The 23,115-nt window shown below is 42.7% G+C and overlaps 1 protein-coding gene across 1 annotated transcript in view; it reads left to right on the plus strand.

Annotated features, from left to right (window-relative positions):
• Positions 1–23,115, plus strand: part of MAP3K2 (mitogen-activated protein kinase kinase kinase 2) — a 74,274-nt gene that overhangs the window by 18,364 nt on the left and 32,795 nt on the right. The window contains exons 5-10 of the mRNA XM_077449653.1: positions 6,615–6,728; positions 8,151–8,250; positions 10,692–10,816; positions 16,876–16,955; positions 17,055–17,122; positions 21,589–21,681. Coding sequence (XP_077305779.1) covers positions 6,615–6,728; positions 8,151–8,250; positions 10,692–10,816; positions 16,876–16,955; positions 17,055–17,122; positions 21,589–21,681 — 580 coding nt within the window. The remainder of the gene's footprint in view (positions 1–6,614; positions 6,729–8,150; positions 8,251–10,691; positions 10,817–16,875; positions 16,956–17,054; positions 17,123–21,588; positions 21,682–23,115) is intronic.

The raw sequence follows: 23,115 nt of genomic DNA on the forward strand, positions 1-23,115 counted from the left end.
ATATATATATATGTGTGTGTATGTATATATATATATATATATATATATATATATATATATATATATATATATATATATATATGTGTATGTATATGTATGTATGTATAATTATATTATGTATGTATTCCACACTTATTCACTTTCTACTAGGGATGAGGTACTTTTTTTTCTTTTTATAAAAAAAAAAAAAAAAAAAAAGAAAAAAAAAACTTTGGATTCAAGCGTCCAGTTTACAAATGAACCTATTGTGCATTTTTATGATGGGCATAAAATGTCAAAGGGGTTAGAGCAGGAGTCTCAAACTGGTGGCCCTCCAGTTGTTTCAAAACTACAAGTCCCATCATGCCTCTGCCTGTGGGAGTCATGCTGATAACTGTCAGCCTTGCAATGCCTCATGGGACTTGTAGTTTCGCAACAGCTGGAGGGCCACCAGTTTGAGACCCCTGGGTTAGAGGTACAAAAGTATAGCATTGGAAAAAGTATTAGTAGTGATAAAAGAACTGGGGAACAGTTGTAGGGGTGGGGTACATGGGAATTTGTTTGAAGAGTTTCTATACATCTAAAGGAATAGAAGTGGGGAAGGGAGGACAATAGGAAGTTATCATCGGTCCCATGGCTGTTCTAGTGTATTGAAACTGAATTACAGATATTTAGTTTTTGGCATAGTTCTATTGGCCATCTTGAACCAATGTAAGTATGCATGTCCCATACCTGACCAATCCCTTCTGAAGTGAAGAATCTCTGTAGTATCTGCCTCTACGGCGGTGATTCTCATTGTTTTCTGGGTCTTGTATTGAACAGCTGTCTTGCTGCTTAATGAACACGGCTCCGCTTGGGCACAATTCAGAGAACCCTTGTATTTTTCAATTGATACAAGACCTCTTCTAATTGGACAAGCTGGAGATCATAATATCAATGCCCTGCCACTCCATCTCGTCCAATCCAGAGAATGCTCTGCATTCATTGAGAAAAATGCTAGACGTTGGATGGTTCTCATGCCAAGCAAGGAATTTATCACCAGTAAACCAAAGATCTCCAAAAAAAAAAGTGTCTAACGCTTTATTTGATTATCACGTCACAGCTTTATTATTTTATTACAGGTACTTGTATAGTGCCGTCAATTTACGCAGCGCTTTACATATTTATATTGTACATCAGTGTTTCTCAACTCCAGTCTTCAAGGCGCCCCAACAGGTCATGTTTTCAGACTTTCCATTATTTTGCACAGGTCATTGGATCAGTTTCACTGCCTTAGTTATTACCACAGCTGTTTCATCTGAGGGAAATCCTGAAAACGTGACCTGTTGGGGCGCCTTGAGGACTGGAGTTGAGAAACACTCATACACTACATACGCAATCGGTGCCTGCCCTCAAGGAGCTTACAATCGAAGGTCCCTAACTCACATTCATACATACAAGGGCCAATTTAGACAGGAGTTAATTGACCTAACAACATATCTTTGGAGTGCGGGAGGGCCTGGAGGAAACCCACGCAGGCACAGGGAGACTATGCAAACTCCAAGCAGATGCTGTCGTGGTTGGGATTCGAACAGATGACCCTGGTGCTGCTAGGCAAAAGTGTTAACCAGTACACTGTGCTGCCCCAAAAAAGCCACAGCTAAAACTGCGATATTTCGGTGGCCCATGCAGAACCTGTCACATGCCTGATGAAGGGGTCATGCATGGCCCTGAAACATTGCCTTTTTTTTTTTTTAAGTTTTGACAGCTTTGTTGACATTGTGATCATACGATCACCGGATCCCCGAAATCCACAATCTGAAGTGGAAGGGGCATGCAACCGGGAGCCGGCACGTGTGATGTGCATGTACGTGTTTTGTGTTGCATATATGTACTGTGACAGGTCGGCAAGTGGTTAAAGAAAATCTGTACAAGGTGAAAGCGCCATTGCAGACCTTTCTCAAAAGCAATAGCCTCCCGGTTGTCATTTTCATTCAATCTGAGTCACTGCTCAAGCATGCAGATCAGGAGTTTTTGACTTCACTAGGACTTTCTGATCCGAGTGTTTTTCCAGGTCAGTAATTCAGAAACATCTAAAATCTATGACAGGCACACTGCAGATTTTTGGTTTTGTATATTCCCCCTCGTCATAGAAAGTGTGCTAGTAGTAGAAAAGCAACAGTTCCAGTTTCTCGTAAAAGTTGTGTGTGGTATTATAAATAAGTTTGTACAACCCTGAAAGTCATAAAAACTGCCTCCAGCAGCTATCAGGCTCGTAGTTTAATCTTGTATAGCACGTTGGAATAAGCAACGGGCAGCGTACAGAAACTGGCGGCATCCCAGTGTTTCTTGTGGCACCCGGCCAGGACAGCAAACCTTTCACCAGTCTGTGAGTCATCCATCAAGGAGCTACAAAACCGCTGGAGCTTTAGATTTCCCTCCAAATATTTTAAGCTAAATTTGTCATTAAAAAAAAAAAAGACTTCCTGTGCAGACATCACAAATCCTAGCTTGGCATTAAAATAGATGGAAAGTCAACATGTAACCAATGGGCCAAATGGCAGCTCTGGCATTACTAGTTCAATCTCCGAAGTTTATTTATAAATTTCATAAGACATTTCCCTGAGGTCTGATGTCAAGACAGGAAGTGATGTTCCCACCTCTGACTCGGCTTCCCCTGCCAAAGTGAGGGAGGATGGTAGGAGCTGAATGTGCCTGGCTGAGCATTTTTGTAGCTCAGCGCAAGTGCACTGGAGGAAGTGTCTTACGGGTGCCAACGGCGCCGGGACGGGAAGTGGCGGCGCTTGAGGCTCCGGGACGGGAAGAGGAGGCGCTTGAGGCATCAGGACATGAAGTGACATCACTAGCTCAGACTCCGCTTCCCCTGCTTTCTGGGTGCCGTCAACGCTTGGGAAATTTGAGACTGGGAGTGAATACACCACCCTGGGCTCTACATCCCCTGATTCTAGTATCCGGTAATGCTTGGGGGATTAGCTTTTGCAATGGCAGTTTCCAGTCCGGCATGAAAAACATGTAAACATCAGGTAAATGGCAGAATCACAAGGGTTGTCAGTGGGAAGGCTCGGCCCCACCCACTGCAGCTGTGAGCCGGAGAGAGAAGAGAGCTGACAGCTGAGCTCTGGGAGGGGAGCTCATATAGGTACAAATCTGGCAGATTTTTCACAGAACACAGGCACAGGGACAATTATTATAATGGTACAGAGAGGATGGGTGCATTTAGTAGTAGTGGGTTAACAACAACTTTAAGTTGAGATCTAAGAATAGGGGATGTGGCATTCTAAGCATATTTGGCACCCAGGGCTCTATAGGAGTATTCCATTACATTGCTCAGAGAAGTGTCCCTTAAGGTGGCCATAGATGGATCCAAATTCAGCCATTTGAGGAGAGACCGTCTGAATTTCAATCCATGTGTGGCCACTGCACACATGAAGTTGGTAAACCACCTTTATGTTCGACCATCCTGTTGGGTAAGTCACTCGATCAGCAACTGCAGTCACTGGCTGCCACCCTGATCAGCATATTCTGACAGCAACAGAGTATCCTCACTGTCACAGTACAATGGCACAGCAGGGCGAATCTTTGGAATGTATGGATGGGGGAATATATTCATTTATATTCGTCCGCTGGCTGAATGAAAACAGAACCATGTATGGCCAGCTTTACATTTGTGGTCTGTGTAGTCCCTCCTTACATTTGTGGTCAAGAGAGAAGGGCTCTCTTATATTGATAGTCGGTGGAGAAGGGCCCTCTCCCACACTGGGGGTTAATGGAAAGAATTTAAATAAATGGGGAAACTAATGCGCAAAACCAAACTGTATAGAATAAGATATAAAAGGATGGGAGAAGCTGCCAACATATTAAAGTGTTTCCACGCAGATAAAATATACGAATAAGTGAAGTATGTTTAACTGCTCAAGGACAGCCTCACGCCGATATACGGCAGCAGAATGGCACGGCTGGGCACAATCACGTACCTGTACGTGGCTCTTTAACCAGTTAAGGACCAGGCCTCTTTTTCAGACTCGGTGTTTACATGTTTAAAACAGTTTTTTTTTTTTTTTGCTAGAAAATTACTTAGAACTCCCAAACATTTTATATTGTTTTTTTTTTTCTAACACCCTAGAGAATAAAATGGCGGTCATTGCAATACTTTTTTTCACACCGTATTTGCGCAGCGGTCTTACAAGTGCACTTTTTTGGGAAAAAATTCACTTTTTTGAATAAAAAAATAAGAAAACAGTAAAATTAGCCCAATTTTTTTTATATTGTGAAAGATAATGTTACGCCGAGTAAATTGATACCAACATGTCACGCTTCAATGTAAACATAGAAATAGAAAAAAGCATGACAGGTCCTCTTAAATATGAGATCTGGGGTCAAAAAGTCCTCAGATCTCATATTTGAACTTAAATGCAATAAAAAAAAAAAATGTAATTTTTGAAAATATACCTTTTTAAGAGGTACGGGTGGAAGTGACGTTTTGACGTCACTTCCGCCCTCCTATGGTATGGAGACGAGTGGGGGGCCATCTTAGCCTCACTCGTCTCCATACCCAGCCATCGATGGGACCCAATCGCCTCCGCCGCTACCGACGGCTCTGGTAAGCGGCGGCGGGAGGAGGGGTGGCACCTCTCCCGCCGCCGATAGCGGTGATCTCGCAGTGAACCCGCCGCGGAGACCACCGTTATCGTACACACGACCGGCGCCTGAAGAGATGGATATCTCAGTTGTGGCAGCAGCTGCTGCCATTACCGAGATATCCCTCTTCATAAATGGGATGTACATCGGCGTGCGCTGGTCGTTAAGTGCCCAGCCGTGGGTCGGGAGCGCGCCGGTGGCTGGGCATTCCTGAGCTCCGCTGCCGCAGGACCAGCGGACCCGATCGCCGCTGGTCTCCCGCGATCGGGTCACAGAGCTGAAGAACGAGGAGAGGCCTGTGTAAACAAACCTCTCCCCGTGCTTCCCTGTGTGGCTGTCACCGATTGTCTGTTCCCTGTTTCAGGGAAAGACTATCAGTGATGTCACATGCCAGGCCACGCCCCCCTATAATAAAAAAAAACATAACGTCACACATAACCCCTGCACTGCCCCCTAGTGGTTAACTCCTTCACTGCCAGTGTAATTTACACAGGAATCGGTGCATTTAAAAAGCACTGATTGCTGTATAAATGACACTGGTCCCAAAAATGTGTCAAAAATGTCCGATGTGTCCACCATAATGTCGCAGTCACAATAAAAAATTCGCTGATCGCTGCCATTACTAGTAGAAAAAAAAATATTAATAAAAATGCTATAAAACTATCCCCTATTTTGTAAACGCTGTAACTTTTGCGCAAACCAATCAATAATCACGAATTGCGATATTTTTGGTAAAAAATAAAAAAAATGTAGAATACGTTTCGGCCTAAACTGAGGAAAAACATTTTTTTTATATATATTTTTTGGGGGATATTTATTATAGCAAAAAGTAAAAAATATTCCTTTTTTTTTTTTTTTTAAATTGTCGCTCTATTTTTGTTTATAGCGCAAAAAATTAAAACGGCAGAGTTGATCAAATACCACCAAAAGAAAGCTCTATTTGTGGGAAAAAAAAGGACGCCAATTTTGTTTGTTTGGGAGCCACATCGCATGACCGCGCAATTGTCAGTTAAAGCGACGCAGTGCCGAATCGCAAAAAAGGGGCTTGGTCCTTTTGGCTGCAAATTGGTCCGGGGCTTAAGTGGATATACATACTTCACTTATTCAATGGGAAGAATGTCTCCTTACAGAAAACGAAAAACATTGTTGGTGCCAGTGGTTAATTATCTGAGAGGAAGCACAGTAAAGCATTCTTCAAACAGAATATATTCACATATCTCATTCCATCACATAACCCAAAGAAGATTATTCCTAATTTTTAACCTAGCCAAGCAAATCATTTCTTAAAGGATAACCTCACGTTTTGTAAGCTGTTACATTTTACACCCACATTCGGGGTGTAGCATGTTATGAATATTCCACCCCCAAATTCCACGTTCTTCGTCCCCTGGTAGCTGTCACAAAAAATAAAAAAAAAATAAAAATAAAAAACGTGGCCGAGAGGGGGCACCGCCTGCCCACATCACTCATCCACAGTGAATGGAAAACTACAAGGTGCGGCAGCATTTGGGGCTGATGGCTTATAGTTTTCAAGGAACTACCATGGCACTGTGGAACGCTGTGGTAGTTCATTCTCCCTTCCTCTCAGATTGTATCTACTTGCGCAAAGGGAATGTTACGGACACACAGATACACGGACAGATCTGCAGGAGACCTGCATGGCACCAGCAACCTGATAATTGCTTGTGCAATGCTTTACAGGCTCCAGAAACAAAAAATAATGCATTTTTTTTTTTTGCAGGTTAAAAAAAATACAATAAAATTAGCATTTTATAATTCTTTTGTTAAAAGGTTGACTTATCCTTTAATACCCTAAATGGCCAAATGCACATCCAAAACCACAGATGTATAATACAAATATAGCCTAATATTCCTAACTGCACATGGCTATACACTTGTCTCCTGAAGCAGAGATCCATAATACAATATATCGGTGACTGTTGTAGATGAAAGCAAATCTAACATGACTAACCGGTGGACGTTCTTTGTTTCTGCAGCTGGTAATACCTTTGAAGACACAAGATGATTTGGACAAAGCCGTTGAATTGCTGGACAGAAGTTCTCATATGAAGAGCCTTAAAATTCTACTTGTTTCTCATGTACACACTCAGGTATAATTCTGAACCCATGGTCTTTTTCATTTATAATGGTAGAAATTTGTATTTATTTTTTCTTCCTTTTTTTTTTTACACTAGGCTGAATTTCTTTTAAAAGCTTTTTGAGAGTCAGACATAGTATTACACAAAGCACTTTCTTTCACTATAATGTTGTGAACATAATTAAAGGAGCAGTACAATCAAAGCTCATTTGGCAGTACTTCTGTGGATTGAGGTTCATTCTGCTCTTCTGTGACCCTGTGTCTGCTGTTGGCTGATTTCACAAAGCCAGTAAAGGCTAAGGAAGGATCGCAAATATGTGGTCAGGATCTGCCCACATGCCTGGACTTGGCATCTGGTTCAGCCTTGCTGAGAGCCTGAGCCCGCCGCTCCCCTTTTGGGAATTGGTGTGGCGCTGCAAGCAAAGTCGGCGCCGCACCAATTTGGGTGGTGCCATTGCCGGCAATAGGCTCCGATTTGGCAGACCCTCCAGACAAGGTGGATGGATGGAAACCCCCCCCCCCCCCCCCCCCCCCTCTGCTGAGACATACTCTGATTGCCTCCGCTGGGACTATACACTGATCAGCGGCTGCAGCTGATTGGCTACAGTCTCTGATTGCCAAAAAAATTGCCAACATCTCCTGTGAACAGATTGACTTTTGTTGAGCAGGCGACTGAAATTTGGCAGATCCCTGCTGAGCTGAGCAAATTTCGATCCATATATGACCAGCTTTAAAAAAAAAAAAAATCTACAGCTGAAGCATCAAAGCAGATTTGTGAAAAAAACACGGAGACTGCCATCATTAAACAATGCTAGTTATCTATCTAGAATGTATGGATGTCACACTAGAAGGACAAAAGGAAACCACCCGGCATTTATCATTTACATGACGGTGGAAGCCTCCATGTTTCTCTCTATAAGGATTGACTTTTACTAAAAGGTGTGCTGTTTAAAAGTGATCAAAAAAGAGCATTTTTATTTTTTTTCTAAATAACAAACATGTTATACTTGCCTGCTCTGTGTAATGGCTTTGCACAGAGCAACCCCCCCTCTTCTTGGGTTCCCTGCTGGCACTCCTGGCTGCTTGCAGAACGATTTGTAAACCTCATATGTAGAATATGAACAAAGCATATATATGGTGCGTATGTGTCTAATGCCAGAGCACAAAGTGCCATTTCTGTCTGCTGCCTTTTTCTGCTACTACAGTGGCACTTCATTGGCAGAACAGATTGGCAGAAAAAAGGCTGCTTCAGCTCTTGTTCTGCACCTACAATAACTAGGTGTTTATGGTGTGTGTTTTTTTTTTTTTTTTTTTTTTTTTCTTTTTACCTTGTATACAGTTGTTTCTTTACAATTCTCTTGGCTGTTAAATTCCTGCTGTATGTGTGGAATATGTTGTACTTTGTCTGACTTTTTTTTTTTTTCTTTTTATATAGGTCCCCAGCCCATGTGACATGGAGCACATGCCCTGCCTGGAGGACCTCGATAACACAGTATTTGGAGGAACGGAGAGGAAAGACAGGACTGCGATTCCTGGTATGTTCTAATGAAATATCTGTAGGACATTTGTTGCCCACCTCTGTTGTCTTACACATTGCCTTTGTTTTTCTTGGAAAGCAAAGAAGTAACTGGCATGGCTAGGAGATGACACAACTGTCACACTGATGACATCCTACTGGTGCTTTCATGCCATGTAAGAGGGCTAAATACCTCCCCCTCCAGCCCCCAGTGCTTAAAGTGTTTGTTAACCTAAAAAAAATAAAAAAAAGCATGTTATACAGCACAGTGCTTGTGCTGTGTTATTGCCCCCCCCCCCCCCCCCCCGTAACACCTAAAATACGTGGCTGATCCTGCCTGGCTATATCCTCCCCTCTGTAAGCTGACCACGGTGTATCATGGCGGCTGAGCGAAGGTGAAAAAAAGTGAAGGTGAATCGACAGCGTCAAACAGTTCCTCCAGTAGAGAGCCTTAAAGAGGGACACATCCGTGCTTCGGAGTGGATGAGAGATGGATGGGCTGGCTCCATTGACACAGGCTCATCAAGCAGCTGCCGACAAACCGCGAGCGAGCCACCCACTGACTGAAGAGACGGCCGGTCAGGAGAGGGCTGTGGGGCGCCTGCAACACTTGACCCAGGGAGAGCTATGATGGAGCCAACTGACAGAGGACGCTGTAGTTGTCAGGATAACGCGTTTCGGAGGGCGTGGCCTCCTTCCTCAGATCCGCCCTCCGTTATCCAGAAAACCCTTTTGTAGCTGAGATTGATTGTCCTGGGGTTTTTTAACCCTATAATCAGAGTTTATCGAACTTCTACTGGAAACATATAGGGAATAATGTGACGACTAGATTTCAATTAAGAACAGCATACAATTTGTCTAAGATATATCAGTAGAAAGAATTGCATATATATTCTCTTGGCGAAAATTTTTATCAAAAATGAAAAATAATAAAAAATTTTAATGAATCGTAAATGTCAATAAAATTTAATAAGTACAGAATAATATGTGGTTCATTCGTTGGGGATATATATATATATATATATATATATATATATATATATATATATATATGTATATATGTATGTGTGTATATGTATGTGTGTGTGTGTATGTATATATATATATATATGTGTATGTATATATATATGTGTATGTATATATATATATTTCGTTTCCTCTTTTTTGTTTTTTAACCCCTAGTTTGTCTTAAAGGGAAGTTTATATATTTAGTTTACTAGTTGATATGTAATAAAACTTCAAGATAGATTGTATTAGGGTACAAATGATTAAAACTAATTAAAAATTAAAGATAATTAAAAATATAGCCGTTTATCAATTTATACTAGAAAGCTCATATGATGAATCCATTATACAATACAAATTAATAAAAAATGAATAATAAACCTACTTATACTGGCTACCCCAGTATAGGGTTAAAAAACCCAGGACAATCAATCTCAGCTACAATAGGGCTCCCAGGATAACAGGGGGCAGATCTGAGGAAAGAGGCCACGCCCTCTGAAATGCGTTTTCCTGACAACTACAGCGTCCTCTGTCAGTTGGCTCCATCAGAGCTCTTCTTGGGGCAAGTGTTGCAGGCGCCCTCTCCTGACCAGCCATCTCTTCAGTCAGTAAGCGGCTCGCTTGCGGGTTGTCGGCAGCTGATTGTTTGAGTCTGTGTCTGTGGAGCCAGCCCATCCATCTAGCGGATCTCTCATCCACTCCGAAGCACAGATGTCTCATGTTAAGGCTCTCTATTGGAGGAACTGTTTGACGCTGTCGATTCACCTTCACTTGTGAGCATATCGATTTTTATCCTTTTACATCTAATAAAAATACGTTATTGTACCATGAGCCTGTGCGCTCGTATTCCCTTTTGTTTGCCCCCTTCATGACCAGGCCATTTTTTGCGATATGGCACTGCGTTGTTTTAACTGACAATTGCAACACCTTTAGAAGCATGTTCATGGACAGCACTGTGATTGACTCGTGATTGATAGAACCTTTCTCTCTGGTTTTCGCTGTGGGAGAATGATACAGAACCCTGGTGCTTAAAAAAAAAAATGCATCCCAAATGCCACAGACAGCCCTTTGGTACCTGTTATATGGCCCTTTTGCAGCCCCCCCCCCCCAGTCAGTGGTGGAAGTATTCGTTCGTAAAGAGGCTACATTGATGGCTATCTGCCGTCTCATGTCTCTGCAGTCTCTCGCTCTATCGCATGTAGTGCGTCTTCAGTCCCCAACCACCCCTTTTGCATGTCTCCAATCATCTCATCAAGTATGCCTGAAGTCTCAGAGTATTCGGTTATACACTGAATATTGTGGGTGCTTTTTGTAGCTTTTAGGAATCACAGTTAAAGCCACCCACACTTTGAGAACTGATATTCACACCACTAAATGTTTAATGCATCACTGCAGTTGAGGAAGAATTTTTTATTTTTTTTGAATTCCTCTTTTTAAGATTTATGCTATTTATAGTTACTAGGGATCGGAGTTCCCCTCCGCCAGGATACATTCCAGAAGAACTGCACCATGTTGTTCGAAATGGCTCTTTTACCAGCATTAACAGTGAAGGGGAGTTCATTCCGGAGAGCATGGACCAGGTAAGCTTCTTATCATTGTTACTAAGCCTTACCAAATTCTCTTGCTTTTGTGACAAATTGTACCCTACAGCAGGAGAACTTTTAAGTAGCTTCACTTTTTATCTATTGCATGTATTTTTATAGTCTTATTTATTCTCAAAGGCCTCTCCACCTTTTGTGCTATGTGTGCAAACAATAGGGTGTAGAGAGGGTGGAGAGGCAGGGGTCTTCAGCTTTTTTTTTTTTTTGATCTTCACTCCACAATGAGACCCCTTTCACAATGAGGCAGTTTTTAGGTGAAATAGCGCCTGCAAACTGCCTACCATGCCACCCAAGTGTTAAAAGCCTGAGTGCTTTCACACTGGGGAGGTGCGCTTGCTGGACATTAGAAAAAGTCCTGCAAGCAGCATCTTTGGGAGTGGTTTGGGAGCGCTGTATACAAATCTGCCAGAATGCCCCTGCCCATTACAATGAATGAAAAGCGTTTCGGAAATGCCGCAACGCGGAAGTTCTTAATCCCTTAAACAGTGGTTAAGCACAGCTAAAACGAGCAGTGCTTTACCGCTAATGCACGGGCGGCCCCAGTGTGAAAGGGGTCTTAGAAATATAAATGTACTTCCAATGATTAGTAACCACTTTCCTACTGGGCACTTTTAGCCCCTTCCTGACCAGGCCAGTTTTCCGCTTTCAGCGCTGTTGCACTTTGAGAATTGCACGGTCATGCCACACTGAACACAAACACAATTTTTTATAATTTTTTTTATACAAATATTGTTTCTTTTTTGTACTTTTGGGGTGAGCAGCACCTTTCCACCTCTGTGTCCCTCCTTTGCTACAAATAGAGCTTTCTTTCTTTTTCATACATCGTGGGACACAGTTAGGCTAATATTCATTACCTGCTGGGTTACAGTGCTTTGCAAAAGTATTCACCCACCTTTGCATTTTTCATGTTTTGTTGTCTCCCAAAACTGGAATTAACATGGATTGTTTGAGGATTTGCTTTTTAAAAAAAAATTTTTTTATTGTTTTTTTATTATTATTTATTAAGCAAACAACAAATAAGACAAAATAGCAGAAAAAGTCAATGTGCAGAACTATTCACCCCCCTATAGTCAATACTTTGTAGAGCCACCTTTTGCGACTATCACAGCTCCAAGTTGCTTTGGATAAGTCTCTATGAGCTTGCCACATCTTACCACTGGGATTTTTGCTCATTCCTCTATTCCAAACTGCTCCAGCTCCTTCAAGTTGGGTGGTTTGCACTTGTGAACAGTAATCTTTAAGTCTGACCACAGATTTTCTATTGGATTGAGGTCTGGGCTTTGACTAGACCATTCCAACACATTTACATGTTTCCTCTTAAACCACTCAAGTGTTGCTTTAGCAGTGTGTTTGGGGTCATTGTCCTGCTGGAAGGTGAACCTCCATCCTAGCCTCAAATCACACAGAGTGGTACAGGTTTTACTCAAGAATATCCCTGTATTTAGCACCATCCATCTTTCCCTCAACTCTGACCAGTCTCCCAGTCCCGACTGCTGAAAAACATCCCCACAGCATGATGCTGCCACCACCATGTTTGGTGTTCTTTGGGTGATGTGTTGGGTTTGCGCCAGACATAGCGTTTTCTTTTATGGCCAAAAAGTAAAATTTTATTCTCATCAGACCAGAGCACCTTCCTCCATACAATTTGGGAGTCTCCCACATGACTTTTCACAAACTCAGAACGTGCCATTTTGTTTTTTTGCTGAAAGTAATGTCTTTCTTCTGGTCACTCTGCCATAAAGCCCAACTCTATGGAGCGTACGGCTTATTGTCGTCCTATGTACAGATACTCCAGTCTCTGCTGTGGAACTCTGCAGCTCCTCCAGGGTTACCTTAGGTCTCTGTGCTCCTCTCTGATTAATGCCCTCCTTGCCCGGTCCGTGAGTTTTGGTGTGCGCCCGTCTCTTGGCAGTTTTGCTGTTGTGCCATGTTCTTTCCATTTGGTTATGATGGATTTGATGGTGCTCCTAGGGATCATCAAAGATTTGGATATTTTTTTTATAACCTGACCCTGACTTGTGTTTCTCAACAACATCGTCTCTTGTTTGGAGAGTTCCTTGGTCTTCATGGCAGTGTTTGGTTAGTGGTCCCTCTTGCTTAGGTGTTGCAGCCTCTGGGGCCTTTCAAAAAGGGTGTGTGTATATGTAATGACAGATCATGTGACACTTAGATTGCACACAGGTGGACAACATTTCACTAATTATGTGACTTCTGAAGGTAATTGGTTCAAATTTTACTTCATCAACTTAGACTATTGTGTTCTGATCCATCACATATTCAGATTAAAAAAAACATTGAACTAAAGGCTGTAATGTAACTCAATAGGTAAAAAGCCAAGGGGGTGAATACTTTTGCAAGGCACTGTAAATCAGGACATTATTTTGCCTTCTTTTTTCTCTCAGCCTTGTTCAGTGGAAGAGACCACTGCTTTCTTTGGACGATGTTTGGGCAGTCAAGGTTTATTCGTCTAGATCTGCAGAGATCCGAGGATCAGACTCTTTCTTTTTTGTTTTACCAAAAGGACCCAAGAAGGGGCAGGCAGCTTCCAAAGCTTCCATTGCCAATTGGGTCCGTCAATTGGTCATTCAGGCCTATGGTCTGAAACATAAAGCTCCTTCCTTTTTGGGGTGAGAGCTCATTCTACCAGGAGTATAAAAACCTCCTGTGCTTTTCACCATCGGGTATCTGTGGCTGATTTGTAAGGCTGTTACCTGGTCTTCGTTCACAAAATGTTATCGAGTGGATGTTCGAGCAGCCGAGGATTCTGCTTTCGACCGCAGTGTACTGCGGGCTGCCGTATAAGGTCTGATGGCTATTGTTTGGCAGGGTGTGTCTCCCTCCCCTCAAGGATATTGCTCTGGGACGTCCCGGCAGGTAATGAACATTGAGGTCCTTCCCCCCTCTTTTCGAGGATTCAGTACTTGCTACAAAACTGAAGTACTTCCTGTATGGGAAGGGTTATATATGGTAACACTTCCTGTCTAAACACCTTTTGGTCTACCAGTGTCCATTCCCCTGGAGTTGAAGTATAACCCAGTAGGTAATGAAAATTAGCCTAACTCTGTGTCCCATGATGTACTCAAAAGGATTTTACAGGTAGGTATGATGAAAAATAATCAAATTTTGCTGCTATTTAATCACCACTGGATTTTTTGCTAATTAAACAAAAACAGAAAATTTCTGGAAAAAAAAAAAGTTTTCCTAGTTTGTTATAAAATTTGGAAACTGGTAATTTTTCTCCTTCGCTGATGAAGCTGCACTGATAGGCCCCAATGGGCGGCACTGGTGGGCACACATTGGCTGCACTGATAATCGGTGCCCTAATTAGTGTAGATTTCCCTTTTTAGAGAAGCCGTTATCGGCTTTCTTCTCTCCTCCTAATGCTGTCTGCACAAGGAAAGGAATTCCGATAACCGGATTCTATTTACATCTGTGATTGGACACAGCTGATCATGTGGTAAAGAGCTGCTGAATGGTTATTTCTCAGTCTGTCATCAGCAGTGTCCTCAGTATACTGTGATCACTGAGCGCACCGCTCGCCTCCAGTGGCTGGCATGATGGCAGCCTCTCAGAACTAGCCGTCCGCGTTGTAGCCATCATTCGGCTATAACCTGGTTGGAAAGTGGTTAATGCAATAGATTACATGTTTGTTTTAGGTCTTAGATAATTCAGCACGTGGCCAAAGACCCCCCCCCCCCCCAGCCACGAAGTAATGTGCCTGTGTGCTTGGTAAAGCCAGTCAGACTGATTGAAGTTTGTCTTCAAATCTTCAGGTTAACCAGGAACCGTCTGATTTCAATCTATCTATGGGCAGGCTGGTTGTACTGAAGTCGACCTATCAATCCACTCCAATACAACCAGCTAGAGCTGCACAATTCTGGCCAAAATGAGAATCACGATTTTTTTTGCTTAGAATAAATCTTTCACAATATACAAAAAATAAATAAAAAATGGGCTAACTTTACCGGTTAGTTTTTTGGGGGTTTTTTTTTTTTTATTAATTTAAGTAATTTTTTTCCCCAAAAACTTTTGTTGGTTTCAGGTTTAAAAAAAATAAATAAAAAATGTCAGAAAAGGTTTGTGTGTAAGTGAAAAAAGTTTAACCACTTAAAGTCTGACATTAACAAATTGTTACAATGTTTATACTTAAAGTGGAGGGCCACCCTGAAAAACAAAAATACATTAAAATTTAGAAAAAAATCAGAAAAAAATATGAGAATTTTTTTTTTAACTTACCAGAAATGCTTGTTGCTAGGCACATCGTCCTAATCTGCCTCTTCCTCCTCTGCGGTGATCTTCTTCTGTCTTCTCTCCTCCGTGCGGCGTCTTCTGGGTAATGGGTCGCGCTGTGTTCTGAGAACTGTGTGTCCCAGAACACAGCGCGCCCCGTTCAGAAAGCGCAGCGCGACCCGCGCACGCGCAGTAGGAAAGAGTAGCTAAAATGACAGCGCTGGGACCCGTGAGCCGAGGGACGGGTCAGCCTCGGGCGGCCGACATTGCGATAGCACTGGACAGGTAAATCTGCTTATTAAAAGTCAGCAGCTACAGTGTTTGCAGCTACTGACTTTAAAAAAAAAAAAAAAAATGTTTAAACTGGTCCTCCTCTTTAAGTTCAACTGATAAAGAATGTTTTGATTCTTGGCAGACTGCCCAGTTTTTTCCTTCCTTTCTTTTGTCTGCTGTGACTTCAGAAGAGCAGAGAGAATTCTTTGCATAGAGAGAATCGGGAAACACTTTAGTTAAGATTGCGATAACAATTCTTGACGATTAATTGTGCAGCTCTACAACCAAATGTATAGAAAAAAATGAAATACCGGCGCTCAAAAATATCTACCTATTAATGTGTATTGGTGTGCTGCAATCCAATGTGCCCCTTCACTCGGATAGGAGAAATATCTGTAAATTGTTTTCGTGAATTGCGCCCCCTATCTCTCTTGCGTGTAACACATCTTCTATATCAGTAGGATATAGAAGTTATGCGTTACACATAAGAGAGATAGGGGGCGCAATTCACAAACACAATTTACAGCTCTACAACCAGCCTGTCTTTATTTTTTGTTTTTACGATAGCCACCAGAAGTGATCGTTGTATTCTGGTGGCGGGGAAGCTTCCAACTATCAGAATACAATAGTGCAGTAGAAGGCATTCAGCCTGTGGTTAAAGGAAAGAAAATTGCGTAATCTATGGCCAGCCGAAATTAAAAAGACATGTAATGTGACAGTTTTCCGGAAATAGTTTATTCAATACATAGAAGATGAGGGGTCAGCATGCCCCAGTGGAGCAGAGTGTTTCAGGAGAATGGGGGGGGGGGGGGTATGGGTTGGGGGGTGAGACTCGCTATGCCCAAGTAAAGCAGAGCATTTCTAGAGAGTAAAGTCCTGTGATCTCTCCCCTCATGTCACTAAGCCATTATTGGGCTGCTTTAGTTTTAGTTTAGTACGGGAAGACCTATCATGGAGTAGAAGGGACAGAATTTTCCAGCATGCTGACGATTGCTCCAGCTGTACAGAGCATTTTGGGACTAAGGACAAAGACCGTGGAAGGAGCCGAATCCAGCAGCGGAAGAGAATATTACAGGAAATGAGAAGATAGGAGATGATTGCTCCAACTGCACAGGCCTGTTTAGGAAATGGTAGTGAGATAGTGGAAGGATCCCCATCCTGCAGCTCAACGGAATATTACAGAAGATGAGAGATTGAAGATGATTGTGCCAACTGCACAGAGACCTATAGGAAATTGGAACAAGATAGTGGAAGCAACCACGTCCTACATCAATGATGTGTTTATTAGGGGGGAGATCCAATCCTTTATGTGTGAGGTGGGGAGAAGAGTGGAGACAGTTGGACACAATCGTGATGTATGTATTGAAAGGTGCAGAATCTTCCAGCAGCACACGCCAGTCTAATATGGAATGATATGGGATAAATTGCATGTTTTGTGTGATGTAGATCAAAGCAATATTTTTAAAAAAAAAGTTAATTTCTTTAGTGCTGGGAACGATACTTGTATATTAATGAAGTATATTTTTGATATACAGATGCTGGATCCTTTATCCCTGAGCAGTCCTGAAAACTCTGGCTCTGGCAGCTGCCCATCTCTTGATAGCCCTCTAGATGGGTAAGTGTTAGGAAAAATAAATTCTATTCTTTATTAAATATTTTAGCATTAAATGGTATAAGCCAAACTGAAGCCTCTTCTACTTCTTGTTTCTTATAGTGAAAACTACCACAAGTCCAGGATGCCCAGGGCTCAGAGCTACCCCGACAATTACCAGGAGTTCTCAGGTGAGGCTTTTCCCTGATTAGAGTCCACTCTCTTGCACAGTCACTGAAATAGTTTTCACGTGAGATAGCTGAAAGTAAAAGGTCAGGTTAATGTTTAGTGAATCTTCTGATTTGTATGGTGTGATGTATTTTTTGTAATTACTGTGCATGAAATAAAGCTGATCTTCACCCCCATTCCAGGGATTGTAAAGCTTTTTTCTCATTAAAAAAACATATACTTACCTGCTCTGTGGAGTGGTTTTGCACACAGTGGCCTAGATCCTCTTCTCGGGTCTCTCGCCGGCACTCCTGGCTCCTCCCTCCTGTCGGGTGCCCCCACAGCAAGCAGCTTGCTATGAGGGCAACCGAACTGCTGCTCTGTGTGTCCATGCACACACGGAGCCGCGGTTCGGCCCCACCACCTGATTGGCTCACTGGCTGTGATTGACAGCAGCGGAATAATGCTCCATGCTGGCAATAGCCAATTAGGAGTGCGAGTCCCGGAGAGGCAAGGCTCTCGTGGACATTGATGGATTGGGAGGGGGCTTGGCTAAGTCTCTTTGGGATGGAGGGTGCTACTGCACACACAAGGTGTTTTTTACCTTCATGTGCAGAATGCAACCACTTTACCTGTCGTCGTCCACCCCCCCAACCGCTGTATGCATATATGCAGCAGCTGGGCTATAAAGTTGAGCTGACGCACACATATCGCTACCGCCAAGTACCTAATGGTTGTAGCGACGATGGCGAAGCTGTGTGAAAAGGAAGATCAACTTTCAGATTGGCAAGTGGGAATTCCATCTTTTATAGGAAGCCCTGATATTGTTATTGAGGATGAGATCTGGCACAGCCCATGTGCGGAGCCCACCAGGAAGTTGGCACTACGCTGTGCTAATCACAGGCAGTGAGACATTGTCATGATGCACAGCTGCAGAGATCGGGAAATGTCTCACTGCCTGTGATTAGCGCAGCGCTGCGCCGACTTCCTGACGGGCTCTGCGAACGTGCCAGAGCTCATCCTTAATTATTATCACAGACTTACATTTTGCTAGCAGTCTGTGGTTGCTTTTTGTATCTCTGTTGGAAATATCTCTATCAGAAACTTCTATGACATTCTGTATTTGGGCTGGTCATTGTCACCCTCCAAGATTTTTTTATATTGATACTCTCCTGCCAGAAGCGGCCTCCTATATTTATGGACAGTCTGCTGCAGTATCTTAGGATGGATGCATGTCTTTTAGGGATGCACCGATACCATTTCTTTTTTTTTTTTTCTACAGTGAGTACCGATTAGACCCTTTTCACACCACACCGCCCATTGCGTCGGCGGTAAAACGCCGCTATTTTTAGCGGCGTTTTACCGCCGGATTTGCGGCACATTTTGTCCGCTAGCGGGGCACTTTTACCCCCTGCTAGCGGCCGAGAAAGGGTTAAAACCGCCGGCAATACGCCGCAATAGCGGCGTTTTACCGGCGGTATTACAGCGCTGCCCCATTGATTTCAATGGGGAGCAGCGGTAAACACACCGCTCCTTCACCGCTCCAAAGAAGCTGCTGGCAGGACTTTTTTCTGACGTCCTGCCAGCGCACCGCTGTAGTGTGTAAGCCCTCGGGGCTTTCACACTACACACAATGGTGCAGCTTCTTTAGGGCGGATTGCAGGCGCTATTTCTAACGCTATAGCGCCTGCAGAACGCCCTGGTGTGAAAGGGGTCTTGGAGCTGCACGATTCTGGCCAAAATGAGAATCGCGATTTTTTATTTTTTTTTGCTTCGAATAAAAAGATCATGATTCTCTCACGATTCTCGTGATGTAAAATCTTTCACATTATACAAAAAAAAAAAATGGGCTAACTTTACTGGTTAGTTTCATTTATTTAAAAAAAAACAAATTGCATTTGAAAGACTGCTGCGCAAATATATTGTGACATAAAATATTGCAACAACCACCATTTTATTCTCTAGGGTGTCTACTTAAAAAAAAAAAAAAAAAAAAAAAAAAAAAAATATATATATATATATATATATATATATATATATTGTGTGTGTGTGTGTGTGTGTGTGTGTGTGTGTGTGTGTGTGTGTGTATATATATATATATATATGTGTGTGTTTGGGGGTTTGAAGTAATTTTTTGGCTAAATAAAAAATTATTTTAACTTGAAACCAACAAATGTCAGAAAAAAGTTTAGGGCCGGTTCACACTGCAGGCGAGGCGAGGCGACACCGACTCGCCTCGCCGCGACCTGCCGCGACCTCAGCGGCAACTTGCAGATGACTTCTGTATAGAAGTCAATGCAAGTCGCCCCCCAGGTCGCCCAGAAGTAGTACAGGAACCTTTTTTCTGAGTCGGAGCGACTCGAGTCGCTCCTCTCAGAACGGTTCCATTGTACAGAACGGGGGCGACTTGCGAGAGCGAGGCGAGGCGAGTCGTGTCGCCTCGCATCGCCCGCTGTGTGAACCGGCTCTTAGTGTTTAAACTTTTTTCACTTACACACAGTGTCTATTCTTTTGACAAATTGTTACAGTGTTTATACTTAAGTTCAACTGATAAAGAATGTTTGTATTCTTGGCAAACTGCCCAGTTTTTTTTTTGTTCCTTTCTTTTGAGGGCTTCAGAAGAGCAAAAGGAATTCTTTGTATAGAAAGAATTGTGAAACACTTTAGTCAAAATCGCGATAACGATTCTTGGCGCTTAATTGGGCAGCTCTAGTATCAATATATTTTTCTTTATTTTTTTTGTCATAGCCCATACCAATGCACAGGACTTTTTTTTTTTTTTTTTTTTGGTCCACAACAAGAATCGGATCGCATCAGTTTTCACACCCATGCAATCCTGTCTGAATTGACAGTTCATACTGTGATATGCGAATTGATTTGGGGGGTGTCAACTTTTTGTATTGCCACTCCCAGCAGTTAGCATATGACAGTGTGAACTGCCTGCGAGTCGGGTGCAATGCGGGAACCCGCAGTGGATTGGCAGGGTTCTTGCATTGCAAAAATGTGAACTGAGCTTAAAGGTATAAAAATTTGAATGAACAAAGCTAAAAAAAAAAAAAGTTAGAATTATTAATCGTTCATAAAATAGAAGTGGAAAAAAAAATCTGCAGGAAAAGAATTAAATAGCGAAGGAGAATAGGAAGGTAATTAAGGCTGATTAGAGTAAAGTTAGGGTTAAAGTGTAAGTCCAGGCAAAACCCAACGCTAAACCTGCTCTCTGCCACATTCTAAACCAAATCTATCTAACCCTGTAAAGCAAAATCGCTATTCTTGCCTATTCTGCAGCAGATCTCGACTGGTTTCCAGCGGTGGAAGCTGTGTACAGGAGAGGGACCGACGACGGCTGTGACATGGATGGGAAGCGATGTCACCCATAGTCTTACTATGGGGCTTCCGTTGTCGGCTGCCTCCTGCACCCACCTCCACATTGAAGCTGCCGCTGACAGCTGATGCTGGGACCAGACCGGTTGCAGAATAGGTGCGTGTATAGCGATTTTTGCTTTACAGGATTAGATAGATTGGGTTTATAATGTGGCAGAGAGCAGATTTAGAGTTAGGGTTTGCCTGAACTTGCACTTTAATAAAAGCGTTTTTCAGGCGCTTTAGCGTTAAAAAAAGCGCCTGTGAAGCGCTTGAAAGAAGCCTCATCTGCAATCCCAATGTGAAAGCCCGAGTGCTTCCACACTGAGATCCCTTTCACACTGGGGTGTTTTTCAGGCGCTTTAGCTTTAAGGAAAAAAAGCGCCTGAAAGAAGCCGCAACTGCAATCCCAATGTAAAAGCCAGAGTGCTTTCACACTGAGGAGCTGCACTGGCAGGGCGTCAAAAAAAAGTCCTGCAAGCAGCTTCTTTGCAGCACTTTTGGAGCGGTGAATACACAGTTCCTAAAGCGCCCCTTCCCATTGAAATCAATGGGAAGTGCCTGAAAAGTGCTTTTGGCAGCAGCGCTTTGTAGGCGCTTTCAACCCTTTATTTGGCCACTAGCAGGGGTTAAAAGCGCCCCAATAGCGCTCGAAAAATGCTGGTAAAGCGCTGCTAGTTTAAGCGGCGCTTTACGAGCGTTTTTCGGGCGCTGACATCGTGAAAGGGCTCTTAAAGCACTTGGGCTTTTTACATTGGGATTGCAGATGTGGCTTCTTTCAGGCTCTTTTTTTAACCCTAAAGCGCCTGGAAAACGCCTCAGTGTGAAAGGGGTCTAACTGATGATTGCCGTCTTTTTTCTTTCTTTTTTTTTTTTTCTTTTTTTTTTTATTATTTATTTTAATAGTCTTCACATTCATTTTTTTTTTTTTATTCCCCTCCCTTTCACAACATGTTTTTCTTGCCTTTTCTCTAAGTGACCTTTAAACGTTATCTGTCACAATGACAATAAAGTATATCAAGAGAGATTCAGTTGGTTGCCATGCCTTTTTTTTTTATTTTTATTTTTTCTTCCCTCTGTAGCATTATGGCTTTATTATTATTTTTATTTTTTGTTTGTCCCTCCCTAGAATATGACATTCCAGTGTTCGAAAAATTTGGGAAAGGCGGCACCTACCCACGAAGATACCACGTGTCTTATCTTCACCAGGATTACAATGATGGTGAGAGAGCATAGATCTGTGATTTTTGGTGGGATTTTCCCTTCAGCTCCCAGCGCTTGGGGGGGTGTGGTGGTGAGCGCAAAGGATGGGTACATAAACACTAGTGAGGATGTGTGGACTTTTAAATATAGAGCAAAGATATGGGGAGTATTCGGCCCCCCTTGAACTTTTCAACCTTTTGCCACATTTCAGGCTTCAAACATAAAGATATAACATTTTAATTTTTTGGGAAGAATCACCAACAAGTGGGACACAATTGTGAAGTGGAACGAAATCTATTGGATAATTTAAACTTTTTTAGCAAATAAAAAACTGAAAAGTGGTGCGTGCAAAATTATTCGGCCCCTTTACTTTCAGTGCAGCAAACTCACTCCAGAAGTTCAGCGAGGATCTCTGAATGATCCAATGTTGTCCTAAATGACTGATGGTGATAAATAGAATCCACCTGTGTGTAATCAAGTCTCTGTATAAATGCACCTGCTCTGTCATAGTCTCAGGATTCTGTTGAAAGCGCAGAGAGCATCATGAAGACCAAGGAACACACCAGGCAGGTCCGTAATACTGTTGTGGAGAAGTTTAAAGCCGGATTTGGATACAAAAAGATTTCCCAAGCTTTAAACATCCCAAGGAGCACTGTGCAAGCGATCATTTTGAAATGGAAGGAGTATCAGACCACTGCAAATCTACCAAGACCCGGCCGTCCCTCTAAACTTTCAGCTCAGACAAGGAGAAGACTGATCAGAGATGCAGCCAAGAGGCCCATGATCACTCTGGATGAACTGCAGAGAACTACAGCTGAGGTGGGAGAGTCTGTCCATAGGACAACAATCAGTCGTACACTGCACAAATCTGGTCTTTATGGAAGAGTGGCAAGAAGAAAGCCATTTCTCAAAGATATCCATAAAAAGTCTCGTCTAAAGTTTGCCACAAGCCACCTGGGAGACACACCAAACATGTGGAAGAAGGTGCTCTGGTCAGATGAAACCAAAATCAAACTTTTTGCCCACAATGCAAAACGATATGTTTGGCGTAAAAGCAACACAGCTCATCACCCTCAACACACCATCCCCACTGTCACACATGGTGGTGGCAGCATCATGGTTTGGGCCTGCTTTTCTTCAGCAGGGACAGGGAAGATGGTTAAAATTGAGGGGAAGATGGATGCAGCCAAATACAGGACCATTCTGGATGAAAACCTGTTGGAGTCTGCAAAAGACCTGAAACTGGGACGGAGATTTATCTTCCAACAAGACAATGATCCCAAACATACAGCAAAATCTACAAAGGAATGGTTCACAAATAAACGTATCCAGGTGTTAGAATGGCCAAGTCAAAGTCCAGACCTGAATCCAATCGAGAATCTGTGGAAAGAGCTGAAAACTGCTGTTCACAAACGCTCTCCATCCAACCTCACTGAGCTCCAGCTGTTTTGCA

This window comes from Lithobates pipiens, unplaced genomic scaffold (genome assembly GCF_037356315.1).
Source record: "Lithobates pipiens isolate NorthernLeopardFrog02 unplaced genomic scaffold, aLitPip1_a1.2 Scaffold_22, whole genome shotgun sequence".
Lineage (NCBI taxonomy): Eukaryota > Metazoa > Chordata > Amphibia > Anura > Ranidae > Lithobates > Lithobates pipiens.